This window comes from Trichosurus vulpecula, chromosome 3, assembly GCF_011100635.1.
Source record: "Trichosurus vulpecula isolate mTriVul1 chromosome 3, mTriVul1.pri, whole genome shotgun sequence".
Taxonomy (NCBI): domain Eukaryota; kingdom Metazoa; phylum Chordata; class Mammalia; order Diprotodontia; family Phalangeridae; genus Trichosurus; species Trichosurus vulpecula.
The window spans coordinates 86097830-86121397 of NC_050575.1; the positions used below are offsets into that span (position 1 = coordinate 86097830).

The 23568-nt window shown below is 40.4% G+C and overlaps 1 protein-coding gene across 1 annotated transcript in view; it reads right to left on the reverse strand.

Moving 5' to 3' along the window:
* Positions 1 to 23568, reverse strand: part of SH3PXD2B (SH3 and PX domains 2B) — a 123006-nt gene that overhangs the window by 70103 nt on the left and 29335 nt on the right. The window contains exon 2 of the mRNA XM_036750406.1: positions 1512 to 1592. Coding sequence (XP_036606301.1) covers positions 1512 to 1592 — 81 coding nt within the window. The remainder of the gene's footprint in view (positions 1 to 1511; positions 1593 to 23568) is intronic.

Consider the following 23568-nt stretch of genomic DNA (forward strand, 5'->3'; position numbering starts at 1 on the left):
TATGACCTTGAATTAAAAGTGCCCTCTTTCTTTCTCCTGCCTCGGGAAAATGCCGGTTTAGCAAAAAGTAGGCCTTTTAAAACCAGAGTACTCAGTTACATTCCTCAATATGGAAAAGTGTGCACCAGAAAACCAGTAAGGTTAAGGGAAAAGAAAGCTGATGCTGTTCGTCTTCATCCTGGACTGTGTTTACTGAACACGAGAACTCTAAACAGCCCTTCAACTTGTCCTGAGTCAGCAAATGACTTCATTATTTTGTTTTAAAAAGCATTATGAATTCCCAGAACGTCAGTCACACCCATTTTCACTTATGTTGTGTTTCGTTATAGGTAAACAATGTTAACCACCCACCCTCAGAAAGACACGTGCCTCCAGTTGTTTTTTCTAGTACTCAGGCTAGGGTTTACGCTGACTTCAGACGCATTCTCTCTTTGTACGCCTTGTGTCAGGGGGTATGCACTGAAAAACAGCTCTCTGGTTTCAGGGATTCAATCTGTGACCACAGAACATGGAGTTTATTTCTCTTCAGATCTAAATGGCCTCGATGAGGAACCGAACCCGGGACCCTGGTTTCACTGATATTCTTCACTCACTCTTTGGTCCCGCCCAATTGGACATCTTGTTTTTCCTCACCCACGACACACCATAGTCCTCCTCTGATGCTTTTGTATAGGTTGTTAATCATGCCTAGAATGCAGTCCTTCCTTAACTTTACCTCTTAGAATTTTTAGCATCTTTCACACTCTGCTCCTACATACATCAGGCCCTTTATGATCCCCCCAACTGCCAGCAGTTTCCCACTTCCAAATTATTTTCTACATACTCATATATGTACAGAATGTTAGCAACTTGAAGGCATTCTTTGTCATTGGCTGACACATAATCAGTGCTTAGTTAATACTGGCTGATGAATTATAATAGCACCTGAGCTAACAAGCCACTATGATCCATATTCAAAAAGAAATTCAAAGAATTATACTGAATTTGGAGTCAAATGACCTGGGTTCTAATACTGGCTTTGCTGCTTAGTACCAGTGTGGCCTTTGGGGAAGTCCCCTAAACTCTCTGGCCTTAGACTGCTCATCTGTAAAATGAAGTGTTAGGCTGGATGACCTCTGGGGACCCTTTTCAGACCTAAATATATGGTGCTCTAATGATCTGCAAGCTATACTGATGCTTTTTGAATTATTCACAATTTTGTATCTTCACAGTGACACAGACAACTAGATGGCCTGTGTTGGTATTTTGATAATTAAAAATGTTTAATGTTGCAAAAGTATCATTTTAATGTTCTCTTCTATTAAGGAAGCTTTAGAAATAAAGGGTGCCTTTTTAAAAGCCCAAGAAAATGAAACTTCTCTGATCGTTCTGGTAGAGAGCCCAGATTCCAAAGGAGAGAACAATACCTAGCATGTGGAAAAGAAACCCAGTTAAACAGGTTCCCTCCCAGGACCCTGCCTCCAGAATTAGTGCTGGACAGATGCCAACTGCTGAGGTGTCAGGATCTTTACCTGTAAGTCAAAGAATTTGCTGTACCGTCGATAAATGGCTTCAGTGGAACCACTGGACCAAGTAACTTTGATGATATAGACCTGTAGGGACAAAAGAAAGAAGTTAATAAAATCAATCAATCAAAAAACATTTATTAAGTTCCTACTATATGCTAGGCACTATGATAGGTGCTGGAGAAACAAACAGAAGGAATGAAATAATCCCTACTTTTGATGACCTGATAGACTGAAGGAGATGGGGGAGGAGGTGGCAGTAGTGACATATATCCAGAATAAGTTTAAAGAGAATTAATACAAATAAATACAAGGTAGTTAAATATAAGGCAGTTAGAGAGAGAGCGGGCAGGTGGGGGCATCAGGAAAGGCTTCAGGGGAAATGGTGGTACTCAAGCTGCATTTTGAAGGAAGTGAGGAATTCTCTGAGGCGGAATGAGGAGAAAGGGCATTCTAGCCACAAGGGACACACAGTGCAAAAGTGTGGAGGTGGGACATGGAATGTCATATGGAACAGAAAGAAGGACAGTTTGGTTGAATCATTGAGTGCAGGAGGAGTGATTTACAATGAAACTGGAAAGATAGGTCAGAGCCAAGTTATGAAGGCCTTAAAAGCCAAAGAGAGCCCATTCCACAACACTTTACACACATACACACGCACACACACACACACACACACACACACATAGAGAGAGAGAGAGAGAGAGAGAGAGAGAGAGAGAGAGAGAGAGAGAAGAGATAGTTGGCTGGCTGCTGTCCTTCATTCTTGAAGGAAACCAAAATGACATCATTATGTTGGAGTTAAGGTACACCGTATCCAACTGTGGCTGATCAGACCAATACAAGCTGGAAAGGCTCTTCCACAGGTTGGGCACAAGGAGTCCACATGAATATGTGGGAAGGAGATGTCTCTAAATTTATGTATCTCATGTTTCTTTTGAGCTATTGCAATTCTGTTTTGCTCACAGAGCATAGTGACTTCTTTGATGCATGCCGGCCATGCTGGGCTTCGCCAGTGTCTCCTATGTCCCTAAGTGTTCACATGTTCCATGTACTGATAGTGAGAGGTATCAATTTCACAAAAATTTTTGTACTTTTTTTGTGTGTTTTGACCATTGCAATGGGATCCCCACCTGCTTCAGTAAGCAGGACAGGGTTGGGTGAAGCAGACAATTTTTAGGGCACCTTTTCTAGCCTCTTCCTCACACCAGGAGGTGAGCAATATAGGCCTTAAAAAAGCTGCTCAGACACCCAGGAGGCTGCTGTGTCCCATGGCTTCCTCAGTCCATTGAGAAGTGGGCTGCCTATGAGCAGGGTTGTGATTACAGCTCCCAGTGTCTCTACATCTGCTGCTTTATCACTGGTCTATTGCCACAAGACTTTGAAGTAGGTAAAAATGGTAAAATGACATGGGTGATATCTTTTAATTTGTGCATAAACTGGATTTAAGTGAGGCACAATGTCATCAGCCTCATGCTGTCTTCCAGAGTCATTGGAGTCCAGTGGCAAGACAAAGTGAAAATGACTGGCTCTGGCTCAGATGCATCAGATGATCTTGGCATCTTTGATGTCTAACCAAGCTCTAAGTATTCCATGGTGCCTGCTTCAGCTGCCTTCATGGCCATTGGAACAAACTGTTCCCATTCACCCATTCCACGGGAGAAATCTTCACATGCTTGGGGAAGATTCCCACCTAACTTGCCAAAGGATTTGAGGCCTCAAACTCTTTTAGCCCGTCAGCCAAGAGGGTTTACCAGGGAGTGGCTGCTGCACATGCTACAACTTCTTGGCATCATAGATGAAAGTTGGGTGAATGAGGTGGACACCAAAGGTGGAAAGCAGCCCTTGCACCAAAGGTGCCAGTCTTCCTTGAACACACCCTACACGATATAGACCCTGAATATACTCTACATATATACATGTACATACATACATAACACACATACATACGTATGTGATGCTATATGCAGTGTTCCACAGCCATGGACACCCTCCCCCGCCCCCACCATAGACACAGGGAGAGGTATTTTCTCAGATCTCTTTTTTGGGGGCCAAGTTTAGTTATTATAATTTTGTATCATTCAGTTTGTGTACATATTGTTTAATATTGTTCACTATATTTTTCTTGTTGTTGAATAAAGCAAAGCAAATATGGTGGCCTCTGATGCTCTCTCATTCTATTCCATATTTAGCTTCAATATGACTCCATTTTCACAACCTTCACCATGGTCCAAGTTATTTTTGCTCTATATGTGGCTTAACACAACATCTACCTAGGTGGTCTTTCCTTCATATAAATAAAAATTTAAGATCATCTTCTAAGTACTATATTCAATGTCCTATGCTAACTACTGTGGAAGATACAAGCTAAGTATAAGATATGGTTCCTGTCCTCAAAAAGTCCAATTGGGAAAAAAGGCATCTAGTTACAAAAACAAGATAAGCTGGGTGACTGAAGGATTGTGGGGCCCTTGACAAAATAGGGAAACTTGTGGAAAGGGTGAGTTGGGGGCGAGGGGAGATATAACAATCTGGCCACGTTAAATCTGAAATGTTTATGGGGCGTCCAGTTCAAAATGTCCAATAGGCACTTAATGACGTGGGATTAAAGCTTAGAGGGATGGATATAGAGAGTTGGGAATCATGATCATTAGACCCGTGGGAACTAATAAAAGAGTATATAGAAAGAAGAGGCCTGGGGCAGAGTGCTGGGGTACATCCACAAAGGGTGGTAAATGGATGAAGATAAAGGAGACTAAGGGAGAAAACTAAGAGAAAGAAGTATCACAAAAATCCAGAGAAGAGAGGATATCTAGGAAGAGGGTGTGAAATGCTGGAAAGGTCCCAAAGGGTGAGAATAGAGAAAAAGTCATTGGGTTTGGCAATTAGGAGATCCTCGGTAACTTTGGAGAGAACAGTTTCAGTTGAGTGATGAGCCTAAAAGCTAGGCTCCAAGGGGCTGGGAAGTTAGTAAGACTGGACAAAGGAGATACTATGAGTATAGACAACTTTCTCTATGAGTCTGGTTGTGAAAGGAAGAAGTTCCATAGGATGCTACCATGAGGGAATGGTAAGGTCAAGTGAGGGTTTGTTTTTTAAAGAGGAAGATCTGGGCATGTCTGTAGGCAGTAGGGAATGAGCCAACAGACGGAGAAACTGAAGATCAGACAGAGAACATGATTTGGGGAAAAGATAGGAGGCAATTTGTTTAAAGAAGATGGGACCAAGGATACAGATGGAGCAATTGGCTTTGTTCAGGAGAAGGATCACCTCTTCAGCAGACCAGAGGAAAGAAGGGAATGGGGGATGGAGGGAAAGAGTTTTGAGATGCAGGGTACAAGAGGGAGCTCAAAGCAAATGGCCTGTTTTCTTATTAGAATATGAGGCTCTAAGGTCTGGTGACAGGGTTGGGGGTATGACAGGCTAGAATAGAGAAGAGAAGCTTTGGAAGAGCTGTTATGTGGAATGCAATAGACAATCAGGGTGAAAGAGCTGGCCCATGACTTCTTCCAATGTTGCAAATGAGAGAGCTGTTCCATAATAGTCAATATTTTTAAAGAGTTACTGTTATTAGAAAGAAATTATTACCCTGTGGTTACGGGACCATGGATTTAGAAATAAATAAACTTTAGAAGGCCATCTAGTTCAAGCCCCCACTTTCCAGATGAGGAAACAGAAGCCTAGATAGAGGTTAAATGACAAGGTCACACAGCTCAAAAGTGGCAGATCAAGATTTGAACCCAGCTCCTCTGACTTCAAGTTAAGTGTACTTTCCATCGTACCACACATGAGCACTCCAGACCTTAGCAAAGCAAGTCCTCAGACAATATGCATCTTGTTCATCCCAGGGCTTATCCTGGGAGGCTTTTCAATTTGGTAAGATTCATGTTAAGTTGGTATATTCAGGGTCATCTTCACATCATGATGAAACTTCGGAATAGGGTTTTTAGTAGGATACAGGATCAGATGGCTATAAAAGCAAGGAGGGGTAGATTAGGCACTGGGAAGCCAAATAAATAAAGGATGCTACAACACTAAGAAATTTAGGTGCCTTGCCCCTATCTTTTCCTTACTTTCCTAAAATTTATAACAAGAAATTAAAATCTCGTTCGTTGAAAGAAGAGATGCTTTTTTTCTTTGTTTTGGTTTCAGGTAAACGAAAAAAGGACAGAGGCAAGGCACTGCGATGACTTTCCCCTATTATTATTAACAGCTCAAGCTATTCTTTTAGAGGTACCTTGATCACCATTGGGACTTTACTGATCAAGAAACAACTTCCTCCCTACTGTTGGCAGAGCAGGATAGATTTCCTTACCCTTAAGCCCTCCTAGTAAAGATTCCAAAGCTGATATCTTGAGTGATTTCCCTGGCATCAATCCCACAAAACATAAATGTAGCTACCTACTTCCCAAATAGCCTCTGGGACCCATAAAGAGGAATTAAAGAATCATGAAAAGAGAAAAAGAGCCAAAGATTAAAACAAACAAAACAAAACCACCACAATAAAAAAGCAGATTCCCATAAATGGAAAAACATTTTGACTACACTTTGCATTGCTGGATTACTGTTTACAAATTTCAAAGTTCTGTACGAACAGTTCAGAACTATGAAAACTCTCCTAATTGTTGCACTGAAACCAAATCCAGATTTCTACACTTAAAAGATAAAATTCATGTTTTAATGAAAGGTCACCTACTTTGGATATTCTGAGGATCACCCAAGGTTTAGGGATAATCTGTATCTGGTTTTTTTCCCCCTACTGGCTTGAATACTCTATAGCTAGCTCCTAGCTATAACAAGCATATGTTGTTTTAGTTTAAGTATATAAAGAAAATCTGGTCTCCCAGAGATGTGTAGTTGAAAAAGAGAGGTATTTTAATAGGAAAATAATGTTTTAGGATTATTATAAAAATAGTTTTGACCTCAGGAACTCCCAGGGTCTGATGACCATACTTTGAGATCTCCACACCCTTTCTGCATCTTCCTCACCGCTTCTCTGTTCCTCCCCATGACTTTTCTTTTAGTCGTCTGCAGTGGCAAAATGTATTTGCAGGTCGAGCGCATCTCAACCCTTGGACTTGGTCAGGACCATATTATGAAATATTGCTAATTATAACACAAGAAGGATTATCATTCCCACCTCTCAAATTTAAAATAATATACTTTTTCCCTGTCTTTTGCTGGTAGTCTCTACTCCTAATGCCTAATGAGTAGTCTTTTAGAAGGGGACAGACAAGCAAGTAACATCAGAAGCCTAGAAGTGATTTCATGACTCAGTGGAAATCCATCCTTGCAGGAATTCTTAATCTGAGAGTCCCTGGATATATTTCTGAGGGATTCTGGAATTTGGATAGGAAAAAAAAATTATATCTTTAGTTTCGTTGGGCCCTTAGTTTTAGTGACCCCTAAAAGAAATGTACTATTTCCTTTAATTATGAATGTAGGAAATAAACCACAGTATTAGTCCATCAATAAGCATTTTTTATGTGCCAGGAACTGTGGTCCCTGTTCCCATGGAGCTCACAATTGAATGGGGGAGATCACAGTTTAACAATTAGCCATAACAGTGGCTTCATCACCAATTGAAATCACAGATATTTTCACATCACATTACAGTTGTTGCAGCTGTCTCAAAATATTATTTGTGTTCATCGCTACTTCAAAATTATTGGGGCAGGTAGGTGGCATAATGGAGCCCTGGAGTCAGGAGGATCTGAGTTCAAATCTGGCCCCAGACACTCGCTAGGTGTGTGACCCTGGGCAAGTCACTTAACCCTGATTGCCTCCGTATTGTAGTTATTAGACCCATCTCAAGAATGCACATGATCAAGGTCTTCCTGTCTATGGATGGTTATTTAAATACAATTGGTTTCTTTGTAATCCTAAGTTTTTATTTTATGCATTTAAAATATTATTTTGAGAAGGGATCCATAGGCTTTGCCAAACTGCCAAAGGAGTGCATGGCACAAAAACATCTAAGAACCTTTGATATAAAGAGAACTAGCAAAAGAGGCATAAGTGATATGAAAAGAGGGGTGAGGTGAGAAGAATGGAATGAAAGGAAGCAATGAGCTGCACTGTGGCATGGAGGACTAGGTGAAGTGAGTTGGCTGTTGCCTTTCCTTCTCAAAAAGGACCAAAATGTCATCACTATGTTGGGGTCAAGGTACGGTGTGCCTGACTGTGAGCAGGTCATGTATAAACTCATAGACTTGGAAGGGACTTAAGAGGCAATCTATTCTAATCTTCTCTTTGTACAGACGAGGAAACTGAGGCCCAGAGAGGTTACATTAGTAACAAGTGGCAGGCCCAGGATTCAATCCCATGTACTTACTATGACTACAAATTTAACATTTTCTCCACTATACCACACTATCTATGGTGGAGAAATATAGAAGATAAAGGGAAAGAAGTTAATTCAACCAAAATTATACAAGATATTATGCTAGGCTCTGGGGTGGGGTGGGGGAAGGGCAATATAAAATTTAGATAAAACATGGTTCTTGGTTTCATGGAACTCAATTTAGAAGAAGGATAAGACCCATATACAAAACAGTGATAGACAATAGTCACGTAAGTGCAATAGAGAGTTATAAAACAAAGTATTTACATTTGGCATGTAAGGAGATGAGAAGGATAGAGATTCAGAGCATACTTGATGGAGAAAGTGGCACTTGAATCGGGCTTTAAACAAGAAGGAAGAACCAACTCAAGGCTTAACTCAAATTCTACCTTCCAAAGGAGGTTTTCCCTGTATTTGCCACCCCCCCCCACCTCCACCCCCAGCTGCTGGTGCTTTTCTCTGAGACTGTTTTCCATCTACTCTGTATATGTCTTGTATGTGCCTGCCTATTTATATGTTCTCTTCCTCAGTGGAGTGTGAGTTTCTTAAGGGAAGAAAATATTTTTCTTTTCTTTGTATCCTGAGAGCTTAGCGCTGTGTCTGGCATACAGTAAGCACTTAATTAATGCTTTGTGACTGATAGTGGGCAGGCACATTAGTCGTGTCCTCATACTGTTTCTTTGGTTTGATTTGGGTCCTGGCTCTACCCCTAACTTATCATGTGATAATGGTTAAGTCACTTGCTGCCTCTGGATCTCAATTTCCCCATCTCTATAGTGAGGGGACTGGACTAGATATCTAAGGTCTCTCCCAGCCCAAACATTCCACAATTCCATGATTCTGGAATCTAACACCACCCACCAGGGTGAAACGGGCAAAGCACTCGGATATTGTGCTCTCATTTTTATATTCCCTAAGGGGTACTCTGCCTGCTTCTAATACAATGGTCTAAGCAAAGTGTGGTCTTGGTCCCATGAGATGGCCAAAGTGGAAGAGAGAGCTGCCTTGCTTAGGTGAGGCCTTTGTTTCTAGCCTGCTCCTGTTCAGCATGAGAAGCTAAAACTTTCCCCAGTGCAGCCCTGGGCTCCTGCTTTGGTCTGTGGAAAAGGACCCGGGCAGCGGTGGGAGCCAAGAGCAGCAGCTCGCCAACATGAGCTTTCTTTTGTTTCTAGTCACCTCCCTTGTTTGTTTTCTCAGCTTCTCCCTATCTTTTTTCTTAACTATAGCAGAGTTCTTACCACCTTTAGGTGATGTAACAGCAAAACTTTAATAACAAGAGAATCTCCCATTATCTCAGTGGAAATAAAGAAATAGATAGATCGGATTAGAGAATAATGTTAATTCCTTTTACTGGAGCAAGAAGAGTCAGTCAAAATTACTGACAGGCCAGATTTCTTCTAATAAAAATACTGTAGGCTGGACTAATATTATTTCACAAAACACTGGTGCGCTGTTTCCTAATCAGTACTTCGTGATTCTCATGAGGACCTCATTGTTATATCCAGATGTCCTGAGTTTCTTCACTTCCTTTTGACCATTTTTTGACTTCGAGGATACAAGTTGTGGTATCCACAGTGGAAAGAGGGGGGAGGTTAACCACTGTATTTTTGCATATGCAATGCTCTCTGGGGGGTGGACAGACAGATGGCTGGACTGGTAGGTGGCCTAATTTGAGTGTGTGGAAGGGAAAAGGGGGGAAAGGGAGAGGAAAGGAAGAAAGAGGGAGGAAAGAGGAAGGGTGGTTAAGATGAGGTGGATCTTCTTTTCAAAAAGTAAATAAATAAACACATTAAAAAGTACTTTGCAAACTTTAAAATGCAAAATTAATGCTAGCTGTTATTACTGTTGTTATTCTTGGCAAATTCACAGTGAATTGTACACTAAAAATGGTTGGAAAACACTGTACTAAAAAGCAAAATAAAATGCTAGGTTAGGTACCGAACAACTAGGACATGTCCAATCTACGGTTTGTTTGTTTTTTTTCATCTCTTTCTCTCTGTCCGGTTTCTTTCCCTTCTTCCTGCTCATTGTTCCCTTTACCCTTTGTTTAGCTTTCCACTTTTCTCCTTCAGTTCCCATATTCAGTTTACCTTAATATATTCATCCAGTCATTTATCTGACAAGCATTCATTACATCTACTAAGTGGCAGGCACTATATTACGTAACAGGGACCCAAAGATAAAAATGACAGTCCTTGCCCTCAGTTGGCTTATATTCTACTGAATAATCTGGGTGACATTAATGATCTACGTTAATATAACTAAGTGTCCCCATCTGCATTAATATCACAGGAGGATATCCCCACTTTGGGATGACTTGATCTAGGTTATACAGGCAGTAAATACGAGAGTTGGGATTTACCTCTGAGGCCAATGCCTGGAATAGTTCTTTTGGACAAAACCCCAATGGCTTTCTAATGCCTTTAGGAAAAAAAAAGTATCAACTCTACACTTTAGTTTTTAAAATCCTTTACAACCTGGCCCTAACCTATCTTTCTAGCCTTGCTGGCCTTTACTCCCCCTTCTCTCTGTGATTCAGCCAAACTGGCTCTCCCCATTCCTCACTCATGACATTCCGTTTCCTATCTCTGCACTGGCCCTCTTCTATTCCTGGAAGGGACTCCCTCCTTACCTCTGCCCTCTGCAGTTGATTTTTTCTTCGACATGAAGCTCAAGAATCATGTTCTGAATGAAGCCTTCCCTGATTCCCCCTCCCAACCCCTAGTGCCCTCCCTCCCAAACTACCTCATATTTAACTACTTTGTGTTTAATATATGTGTGTGTGTGTGTGTGTGTGTGTGTGCGTATAAATTTTTTTTTTTTGTTTTTATATGTCCTTTTTGTCTCCTCCAGTAGAATGTAAACTTGTCGCAAGTAGAGAGGGAATGTTTCCTTCTTTGTATTTGTACACTCATCACCCAGCAGAGTGTCTGGCATATTGTAGGTGTTTAATAAACACTTGTTGATTGCTTGATTAAAGGCACCCTTGGGCAACGTATACTAAGTCCACATAGCTTCCACTTGGCCAGTGGGTGCCTGATACACACAAAATGACTATTTCAGGGAACCCTGAATGGGCCAGTTTCATGTGTACTGTGAAAATACCAAGTTAGGAGTGAGAGGATCTGGGTTCTAGCCATGACACACTGTGTGACCTCATGCAACTTATATCACCTTCTCTGAAGTTCATTTTCCTTATCTGTAAAATAAGGTAATGAGACTAGATAATGGTCGGGGTCCCTTCTAGCTCCCATACCATATCCCTAATCTGTAAGGAAAAAGACAATGCTACCATAAAATGTACTCTACTATTTCAAGGATCTTTAATTTTGTTGGAATGTGTGCTCTTCTCTCTACCCATGGAGATTGAAATGCCTCAATGACTCAGTTGATGGTCTTCAAGAGTTGTTGTGATTGAAAAGTCTCCCACCCTGTGGCCAACGTGGAAATGAGCCTCTCCAAACTTGGCGAGGCTGGTCCCTGGATGCTCGGCCTATGGTCCACCACAGGGATTATACTCAAAGCCTTTCTACCTGTGTAGGACCTGCTCTGGCTTGTGCTTTGTGGGCATTCTTTTCAAAGTCGAAGGATACATCTCCACATCACGATAACACTACAGGGGACTTGACTGAAGGTTCAGCCCTACTGCATGTAAAGATTAAATGAGACAACAGATGCAAAGGTTCTTTGGAAAGATAAATGTTCTCTACAAATGTGAGGCTTTGACAGAACCACAGACTTTCAGTGACAGAAAGTCCTTCTGACACCATCTATCTAACCCACCCTATGCCTCAAAGAAAACCCATGCATTAACATACCTGACAAGTGGTCATCCAACCTCTGCTTGAAGACTATCAGGAAAGATGAAACTGACTACCACCTATGCCAGGCCCATTCCATTTTTGGACAGGTCTAATTCTTAGAAAATCTTTCATTATATTGAGCTGAAATCTGACTCTCTTCAACTCCTACCCATGACTCCTAGCTCAGCCAAACAGAACAAATTTAATTATTCTTCCAAATGATAGCCTTTTGAATACTTGAAGACAGCTATCATGTCTATTCTTCTGTTCTTCATAGGACATGATACTGAAATCCTTCACTATCTTGGCTGTCTTTGTCTGTGGTTGATTCATTTCAGTCATGTTTGGCTCTTCGTGACCCCATTTGGGGTTTTCTTGGCAAAGACATTGGAGTGGCTTGCCATTTCCTTCTCTAGCTTATTTTACAGATGAGGAAACTGAGGCAAACAGGGTGAAGTGACTTGCCCAGGGTCACACAGCTAGTAAGTCTGAGGCCAGATTTGAACATATGAAGATGTTCCTTCCTGACTTCAGGTCCTGCACTCTATCCACCACACCACCTAGCTTCTTGTCCTTGTCTGGATGCTCTAAAATTTATCAATATCCTTACTAAAATGTACCCAGGACTAAATTAAAAAAAATGCAAATATGGTCTGATCCAGGTGGTGTACCATGGGATGAACAATGCCCTAAAAGATAGAACACTGGACTTGAATGAGAAGATCTAAATTCAAATCTTGCTTCAGACAGTAACTAGTTTTGTTACCCCAGGCAAATCACTTAGTTTCTCTCAGGCTCATCTTCCTCACTTGTAAAATGCAGATAAGAATAGCACCTGCCTCACAGAGTTGTGGTAAGGATCAAAGAGATAACACTGTAAAGCACTCTGCATACCAGGAGGTGCTATATGAATGCTATTGTTATTAATATTGTTGTTATCTGTCATATCTCACTTTTGACTCTTTATTGAGCCTGCAATCTACTAACTTTCAGATCCTTTCAGACAACCTGCTATCTGGCTATGTCTTCTTCACAAATATCCAAATTCTCCCATTGGCCATTGTCTAAAAATCTACATCTCGTATGGCTCATTCTGCACATTTAGTCCATCACTTCTTTGCTAAGATGTAGGCAGCATTCTTTATCATTGGTTCTCCAGAATCATGGTTATTCGTTCCACTGATCAGAGTTCTCAAATCTTTCATTTGTTTTTACAATGTTGCTATTATATAAAGTGTTTTCTTGGCTCTGCCCACTTCACTCTGCATTAGTTTTCAAAGATTCCTGACAGTAGCTCAGCAACATCTGCCAGTTTAAAAAAAATTCCCTGATATGTAACTTGTTGAACTAGTTACTTAAACTCATCAAGACTAGTTAGGTGTCCTCTTATTATCTCCCTAGTTATCTTGGATTTCAGCTTCCTATTTATTAATTTTTGATCTGTTCTTTCCAGTACAAATATTATTCTCCTTTTCAAAGGCTGAACAAGCAAAATAAGATTTGAACAGTTTTGCCCTCTCTCAATAATCTGCTTTCATTTTCCTCTTCTGACCTCCTATTGACCCCCATATTTCCTCCAAATATAGGTTTTTTAAAAACCCTAAACATTTTTTGTTGTCTTTAGTGTTTCTCTACAGCCTCAGCACATTCTAGGCTTTAGGGCTCCTGATACTGTTTCTAAGGTTCATGCTATGCTTTGTATTCATTCTTTATTGGATTCCCTTGATTTTATTTTCTCTACATCTTTTAAAAACTTTATTTTTTCATAATTTCTCTGAGCATCGCCACTGGTCTCTTTAGACATCTTCCCTTTTTCCTCTTTACTGGAAATGTAACACTTTCTATCTTTAAAATTTCATACTTAAGACTCCCTGAATGCTCCTGTGCTAAATTCCCCTACAGAATTTTAGACCAGGGAATCCTACCTGCCTTCTCCCTGATTCCTGCTTTTCAAAAAAATCTAGCATGCACATCAGACTTGATCCAACTGTCCTCTCCTTTTCTATTACAAATTCTAAAATGTAGTGGTCACTTGCCCGTAAGATTTCCATCATTTCTACTTTGAAAACTAGTTTCTCTATGTTGGAGAGAATAAGGTTCTAGCAGAATGTCACTGCTTCCTTCACCTTTTGAAGGATGAAATTTTAATGAAAAGAAACTAAGAAATGGTTAGTTATCGTGCATTCAGCAGAGCAATAGAGAGAGCTCCCGCAGGTGCCTAGATAACTGAAGTCCTCTTATCACTACTATGTTGCCTGTGTCATGCTCATGATCTGTTTCCTGGATTTAACCCATTTCTTCTTTCTGTCAAGGTAGATGCATACTAATATACTGTGATAACAATGTCTTTTCTGTTTCTGCTTCCTTTGATCTTTATCTCCACTCTGTTTCCACCATCTGGTTCCGAAGTCTGCTCAGGGAACCTCTTAATAATATACAATGCTACTCTGTCCCCACATACCCAGAACCACCTTGTCTCTTTGAATAACCCATACCATTCTGGAGCCACAGCATTGACATGGGTCCCACAAAGTCTCAATAATACCTATGAGGTCAAATTTGCTTCCTTGCTTTCGTATCTCTCGTTCACATTGCTTATTTCTCATATATTGTGCATTTGTATACAGGCATACCTCCTTTCATTACACTTTGCTTTACCGTGCTTTTGCACATGCTGTTTTTTGTTTTGTTTTTTTACAAATTGAAGGTTTGTGGCAACCCCTTGTTGAGCAAGTCTATCAGGATGATTCTTCCAACAGCATGTGTTCACATCCCATCTCTGTGTCACATTTTGGCAATTCTCACAATATTTCAAATGTTTTCACTACTATTATATCTACTAAGGTAATCTATGATCAATGATCTTAGATGACACTGTTGTAATTGTTTTGGGGCACCATAAACCATGCCTATATAAGATGAGCGAATTTAATTATCAATGGTATGTATATTCTGACTGCTGAACTGGCTGTTCCCGCTCTCTTTCCCTCTCCTTGGGCCTCCCTATTCCCTGATCTACAACAGTAGAGAAATTAGGCCATTTAATAACCATACAATGGCTTCTAAGTGTTCAAGTGAAATGAAGAGTCAATCAATGCCACAAGCTTTATTGGTGTCTTATTTTAATAAATTGCCATGGCTACCCCAACTTTCAGCAACTATCACCCTGTTCAGCCAGCAGCCATTAACTCTGAGGCAAGATCCTCCACCAGCAAGACAACTACAACTCACTGAAGGCTTAGATTATGGTTAGCATTTTTTAGCAATAAAGCATTTTTTAATTAAGGCATGTGCATTTTCTTAGACATAATACTATTGTGCACCTAATAAACTACAGTATAGTGTAAACATAACTTTTATATGTACTGGGAAACAAAAAAATTCATGTGACTTGCTTTATTGTGATATTTGCTTTATTGCAGTGGTCTGGAACCAAACTGGTGATATCTCTGAGGCATGCCTGTATAAACATCTGAGGCCATCAGTTTTATTGCTAGCTCCTCTCTTAGATGTTATATCCTCTGGATTTCTAGGCATCCCTACTGTCAATTTTCTTCTGTAACTCCTCTACGTTGCAGTTATTCTCTGTTATCTTTGCTAATATATGTTTGTGATTTTTGCTCTCCCTTTTCCTTTTCAGTTTAAAGCTCTTTGGATTAGATTTTTCAGGTCTTCCAAACTCCAAAATATATTTTTTCACTCTGTTTTAAGGGCATTTCATCCCTGGCCAAAAATCTGACATTATCTTTTAAGCCATAGTACAGAAAATATGTTCTTAGACACCAATATTTTTTAAAGTTAAATTTTATTTTATGTTCAGATCCATCTTCCCTCCTTTCTCCCTCCCACTGAGAAATTAATAAAAATAAAACCCTAGTTGCAAACACCTATAATCAAGAAAAACAAATCCCAGCATTGGTCATGTCAAGAATAAAATCTGTACTCTGAATCTATCACCTCTCTGTTAGGAGGTGGGTAACTTGTTTCATCTTGAGTTTTCTGGACTTTAACCAATCAATGAACATTTATTAAATGTCTCCCATGTACACTAATATCTGGGGGACACAAAAAGAAGCAAAAATGCCCTCCAGGAGCTTACACTATAATGGAATTGTGTTTAGTCATTGTGTTGCTCAACGTTCCTAAGTCTTTCAAAGTTGTTTGTCTCAGATATTGCTGTTATTGTATGAATTGTTCTCCTGGTTCTGCTCCGTTACTCTGCTTGAACTCATACATGCTTTCCTATGTTTCCTTACAGCCACCCCCTTCGTCATTTCTTAAAGTACAATAATATACACACATATTTTACATATAGGTCCTTTTCCTCTTTCTTTGATCTCTTTGGGGTATTAGTAGTGGTATAGCTGGCTCAAAAGATATGTGTAGTGCAGCAGCTCTTTGGGCATAATTCATATACCAACTTCTTGACCAGCTGTTCACTTATCATATCTTGAGCCCTTGCCTTTAGATGACAGCAGTGATGAAACTACCATCCGTGGCCCTATGTCAATGTTTTTTTTTCCCCAAGAATTCATCACCATTAGCAACACTTTCAAGATTCTTTCCGGCAGTTATAATTCATAACCATTTGAATCACCAGATATGGGTGGTAGTTGTACAATTTGAAAAGTCTTGGGTGGTTCTCTGAATCAACCCTGATACATACTTTAGTAGGAATTATGACTTCATCATTCCACTAAAACTGCTCTTTCCAAAGTTACCAATGACCTTTTAGTTGCTAAATCCAATGGCCTTTTCTCAATCCTCATTATCTTCAACCTCTGTGTAGTTTTTGACACTGTTGATCACCTTCTCCTTGATATTCTCTTCTCTCTAGCTTTCCAGGGTACCACTTTCTCCTGGTTGTCCTCCTACCTATGTGACCACTCCTTCTCGGGCTCCTTTGCTGGATCCTCTTCCAAATCACATCTTCTAACAGTAGGTGTTGCTCAGGGACCTGTCCTGAGCCCTTTTCTCTTCTCTCTCTATATACCACTTCATTTGGTGATTATATCAGCTCCATTGGTTTAATTACTATCTCTACACAGATGATTCTCAAATCTATCTATCGTGCCCTAACCATTCTGCTGACCTCCATCTCCAAATGCCTTTCAGACATCTCAAATTGAATATCCAGTAAACATCTTAAACTCAACATGTCCAAAACAGAATTCATTATCTCCCTCAAACCTTTCCCACCTCCTACCTTTCTTATTATTGTCAAAGGCAACACAATGCTCCCAGTCCCTCAGGCTTGCAACTGAGGCATCACCCTTGACTCCTCACTATCTCTCACCCCCATTCCCCACCTCACCCCCCAATTCAATCTGTTGCCAAGGCTTATCCATTTCACCTTTGCAATATCTCTTAAATATGCCCCCCTTATCTCCTCTGACCACCACTCCAGGACAGACCCTCACCATCTTACACGTAGACTACTGCAGTAGCACTCTGGTAGGCTGGCCTGCCTCAAGTCTTCCCCCACTCTAATCCATCCTCCATTCAGCCTCTAGAGTGATTTTTTCCCAAAACACAGGTCTAAACACATCATCCCCTTACTCAATAAACTCCAATGGCTTCCCGTTGTCTCTAGGATCAAATACAAAATCCTGTTTGGCATTCAAAGCCCTTTATAACCTAGTCCCCTCTTACCTTTCCAGTCTTATACCTTATCTCCTGCCACACACTCTTCGATCCAGTGACACTGGCCTTCTGGCTGTTCCATGGACAAAACAATCAATCTTTCAGCTCTGAGCATAATCTCTGGCTGTCCCCCAGGCCTGGAATGCTCTCTCTCTCTCCTCATCTCTGCCTACTGGCTTCCCTGGCTTCCTTTAAGTCCCAACTAAAATCCCATCTTCTACAGGAAGCCTTTCCCACCCCTCTTAATCCTAGTTCCTACTCTCTTCATTAGGTTCTATTTTCCTATATATAATTTGCGTGCATATATTTCTGTGCTTGTTGTCTTCCTCCATTCGAATGTGAGCTTCTTAAAGGCAGGGACTGGATTGTCTTCTGCCTCTTTTTGCATCCCCATCTCTTAGCATAGTACCTGGCACTAAATAAATATTGGTTGATTAAGTGATGACAGCAGTCCTTTCTGAAGTTAATATTAGGTCCTCAAATAACTGCTTCAGTAACTTTCAGAAGTCACTCAACACCAGCTACCCCATTAATCTCATCTTCCTCTGATCCTTATTGGATGATCTTGGACCCACATCTTGGATGTTGGACCTACATCTTCGTATCTGAAAGACAAGCAATTTCTTCCTCCTCAGAGGTTCGAGCCCCTTCTTCTCTGGGAAGAGCCTCATTGGTTACTTAGTGCCAAGTGTTCAATGAGCCTTCCCTCCTTTCTCCTCTGTGACCTATTTTTCTACTGTTTAAACTTCTTGCCATAGATCAGGATTCTCCCCCTCCCTCTTCAGATGCTCTTTCTCCATTGCTTTCACATCAAAGCCGTTCTTCCTTTAATTTTTTTTTAAAAGAAACATTTCATTCTCTCTGATGATCTAGAGAGGCATTCCTCCAGCTCCCTTAACCTTTTCCTCTCAGAAAGAAACCAACCTGTACTTTGAGCAGAGGTCCACAAGAGGCATTTAGAGAGGCAGAAAGACAAATCTTAGGTACTGCTCTATGCAGATCACTGCAATATTGTCCCTGTTTTGCATATTTGCTAAAAGAAAAGTGGTTTTATTAGACCCTTTCCCCTAGTGACAAATACTGCTAGAAAATACGCAATGAGTTTCCTGCATACCCCACCTCTTCACCCCCACATCTGAAGTAGTGGCTTAATTTTCGGCAGAGCTCCATGGAGTGCTTATTCAATACTATTTTTCCCCTCTTACGCCTTATCTCTAAGCCTCTGAGGTTCTAGAGCATCTGATGACTTGGGTGTCCTCCATAACTAAAGGAAGAGACAATGTGTCATAGTGGAGAGAAAGATGTTCTCAGGTTTGCAAAGACCTGGATTCAAGTTCTGTTTCTTGCACATATTGACTGTGTGACCCTGAACAAGTGACTAGTTCCTTCTCTCTCTTAATTATTTATCTTGTATATAGCTTGCTTTGTATATCTTTGTTTGCATCTGGTCTCCCCGATTATATTGTAAAATCATTGTCTTTTGCCTCTTTTTGTATTCCTAGTGCTTAGCACGGTGCCTGGCACATAGTAGGTGCTTAATGTTTATTGGCTGATTTAATTTCTTCCAAAAGTACTACATTAAGAACTACTCTGCCCCTCACCCTTTCAAAAAGAAAAAACATAAAACAATTAAAGGCCTAGTTCAATTGATGACAAAGAAAAGAAGATAGAAAGAAGACTATAGATATTAAAAAGTCTTAAATGTAGGGGCCATGCCAAAAAAAAATTGCACTACAGATGGCCCATGTATCATCTGTATACCCCAGATACAGACATTTGAAATAAGACCTAAACAACCCAGGTTTAAATGAAATACCTTATCCATGTCTGATATACTAACCCTGATTTACGCCCAGAATGACTTATTCTTGGAGAGGGATCAAAAAGTCAATCGATACTCCTTTTCCAGTCCAAAAAGATAGGGAACAGCTGCCAAATCTGCCTTCAGAGCTCCATGATCTCATATGTTTTCATCGCACAAACGCAAAAATATGAGGTGTTTTCACCCTATTAATAAAATCTCTGAGGCAAAAGAGTATGTCTAGCAATTTCATTTTATTTATTCTATTTTTCATATCCATTCCATGGGATTTCTAGGTTTGGCAAAAGCAGCTTGAAATTCCTTAGCCGTATTAATTAGAAGGGAACGTCAGAAGGGGAGAATTGCTATTCACATGTTAAAGTGATTAACATTTTGATCCCCGGCAGCCATGGAAAGAGGTTTTAATTTTCTGTCTGGTTTCAAGGCCTTCACTGTAGGCAAGTTACTGCCTTCCAAGTTAATGGAGGGAGACTGCTTTAAGTTTGCATTTATGACAGTCATCTTCCAGGATCCTGTCTTCTGGTCACATGGTTTTTAAGTCATGGGGTGAAACTCCCTGTTTCTTCGGCCTCCATCTACCTCTTCCTGGCCAAGGAAGAACTCACCAGTGAGGTACCTCCACCGTCTCTCACAGTGGTGAGCTCTGAATATCACTGGGGCTCTTCCTCCATCTAAAATCATTGATTTAGAGCTAGGAGGGAGCTGAGAGATCATTGCATCCATTTTGCAGAGAAGAAAACAAAGGGAGAGGGACTTGTCTGAGGTCACGGGTGGTAAGCAGTGGAATGAGGGTTTGAACATGGGCCATCTGGTTTAAAAATCCATGGCTCTTTTGATATCACGTCTGCCAAGCAAAACAATCAGAAAGGCAGCAATAGAATTTCCAAGGGAGATTAATGGGAAGGGACAGATATGAAGTGATGACAACGGTGAATAACGAGGAGGGAGAATAGCGTGCTGTGATGGAGAGAGTGATGGATCTGGATTCCCAGGCTCTGCTGCTCACTACTTGATGTGATCTTAGGGAACAATGATGATAATAAGTAATTTTTAGAGAGTGTTGTTTGTAAAGTGCTTACATCCACGATCTCATTGGATGCTCACAAGAGCCCTATGTGGTAAGGCACTACAAGACATTCTGTCCATTTTACAGATAAGGAAAGAGAGGCTCAGTGACTTGCCAATAATTAAACAGCTGGTAAGTGTCAGAGGTAGAATTTGAACCTAGGGTGTCCTGACTCTAAATCCACACAGCAAGACTTAATCCTCTGGCCCTCATTATCTTCAACTGTAAGATGAAGGGCTTGAATAAAATAACCTTTAAGGTTCTAAATATTCAATTCTATGACCAAATAGAAGACATTTTACCACTTTGGGGTTTTGTTGTTGTTGAGTCATTTCAGTCTCACACTTTGTGACCTCATTTGTGGTTTTCTTGCCAAAGATACTGGAGTAGTTTGCCATTTCTTTCTCTGGCTCATTTTACAGATGAGGAAACTGAGGCAAACAGGGTCATACAGCTTAAGCAGGGTCATACAGTTAATTAGTGTCTGAGGCTGGATTTGAACTTGGGTCTTCTTGCCTCCAGGCCTGGCACCCTATCCACTGTGCCATCTAGCTGCCCTCATTTTGAAATTAAGAACTTATAATTTAGAGGGTTCTCTCTGAAGATGGTGCCTCACCCCACCACATTTCCAATACACCTTTTTTTCTTTCAGCTCAGTTCTATTTTTTCCCTTCAGACTCATTTCTCTTAAGACTCATACGCTGTCACCCATACATTAACTCTGGAGTTCTGCTGTTTTGAGATTAATTAGCCAAATGAGCCTGCAGGGCTAAAAGTCATTTCTTGCCTTCTGCACAGCTGTCTGGGTGGATTGGAAAGGCCTAGAAATTTTACTGCTTAAGAAATATAATCGAGTAAAACTAGAACAAAAGAAAGATGGGGCTATAAAAGATTCCTGATCCTGGGCCCTACTCTCTCTGCTTCAGTTGTGACTTTGGTGAGATTCAGGTCTATGAATCAAGAAGGGATAAAAGCAAGATTTCTCCCACTAGATATTGGCTGGAAAAGGGTGCTGCCGAGGCAGAGAGATATGAAGGGTTAAGGGATATTTAAAGGGAATAGGGGCCAATCACAAAAGGCTTTCTAGGGCTGAATTCTGAATCAGATTTAGATGAGGGGCTAACATTGTTAGGCAAGTGATCTCTTTATGATGTCACATAAAGAGTACTGGGTTAGAAGTCAGAGAAATTGGGCTAGATTCCTGTACACATAACTCCAGCTGTAGGACAATAGGCACCGCTAGCTGGGACCTCCCCCTCCCACAGCACTTAATGTCCATGCCACTCATTTGGCCCCAGTAATATACCATCTGAAATTAGCTGTCTTTTTTTTTTAGCTGTTGTAATTTTAAAAATTTATTTATTTAATATTTTATTTTTTTCTCCAGTTACATGTAAAAACAATTTTTAATATTTGTTTTTTAAAATTTTGCGTTCCAGATTCTCTCCCTCCCTCCTCTTAGCCCTCACTGAGAAGGTAAGCAATTTGATATGTTATACAAGTGCAGTCATGTAAAACACAAGAAATTAGCTGGTTTTTTTATATACCTGTGCCTTATCTTCCCACTAGACTGTAAGCTCTCTGAGGGCAAGACCTATGTGTTAAGTAGACTATAATGAACAGAATCTGAGACTAGGGAGTCAGAAAGACTTGGGTTTGAATCCTGTCCCAGACACTTTTCAGGGCAATTCCTTAATGTCTCTGAGCCTCAGTTTCCTCCTTTGCAAAATGGAGATAACAGCCCCTATCTCACAGGATCAAACAAGATGATATGTGTAAAATTCACTGTAAACTTTAAAGCATCTGTAACTGAAGATATTTTAGGCTGAGGGTACTACCACTCCTCCAGTCTCCTAGGACCACACTCTTCATAGAACTTTGACTCCATACTCTCCCTCACCCCACACACCCAAGCAGGTGTCAAATCTCATTGTTTCTACATTTCTCATATCCATTTCCTCCTCTCTACTCACAGAGCCACCACCCAGATCCAGGACCTCATCTCTCAGACTACTGTGACCACATCCTAAGTGGCTAAGTGGCCTCCCTGCCTCCAGTACTTTCCTACCCCAGAGTTTCCAAAGGGATTTTCCTAAAGATCAGTTCTGACCATGTTACGTCCCTATTGATAACCAGCAGTGTTTCCCTAATGATTTTAGGATCGAACGTTCACTTTTATCTTATGCCTTTAAAAATGTCAATTTTTGCATAAGTTTTGTAATGTATTTGACCATTAGTTTAGAAATGCATGTCTATATCTACATGGAAACAGCTGGGTGAAACAGTGGATTAAGTGTTGGACTTGGAATCAGGAAGATTTGAATTTGAATCCTGCCTTCAGAAACTTACTAGCTTTGTAAACCCGGGTTAAGTCCCCTCACTCAGTCATAGTTTCGTCATCTATAAAGTGGGGATGATCATAAAAGCGACGACCTCACAGGGTTGTTATAGAATCAAATGAGATAATATTAAAAAGTACTTTATAAATTTTAACTGGTATATATGCACATGTGTATGTATATACACATACATAGGTAAATGTGTGTATGTTTCTACGTATCTATGTGTGTATATACACATACACACATATACGTGTGTGTATGTGTACGCACATATACACATAAATAAAATCAGGGCAGCTAAGTGGTGCATAGCTAGAGCACCATCTGGAGTCAGGAAGACTCATCTTCGGGAGTTCAACTCCGGCCTCAAACACTTACTGTGTGACCCTGGGGAAGTCACTTAACGCTGTTTGTCTCAGTTTCCTCATCTATAAAATTAGCTAGAGAAGGAAATAACAAACCGCTCCAGTATCTTTGCCAAGAAAAACCCCAAATGGAGTGACAGAGAGTCAGACACGACTGAAAACGACTAAACAACGATTTATGTGTATGTGGGTGTACGTATAAATCATTTCTCTCTCTACATATATATATATATATATATCACTTAATATAAGCGATATACATAAATACATATATGTTTCTCTTAAAGACTTACAAAATGCTTTCCATATGTTTTCTGTGTCTATTTATCTAATCTATTATCATCAAGGCGGCTTAGTGGAACAACAAATAAAGTTGGACCTGGAGTCAGGAAGACCCGAGTCCAAATCCTGCCTTCGCGTACTTACTAGCTGTGTAACCCCAGGTGTCATCCCTTAACCTTTCTCAGCCTTAGTTTCCTCCTCTGTGAAATGAAGGTAATATTAGCACCTCCTCTACAGGGTTGTTGTAAGGATCAGATGAAACAATAGTATCTACAGCATTTTGCAGACCTTAAACAACTATGTAAATGTTAGCTACCAGCGTTATTATGTAGCATATAAATAAGTAAATATACACATGAATGCGTGATTAAAAATGGACACCACTAGGGGCAGCTAG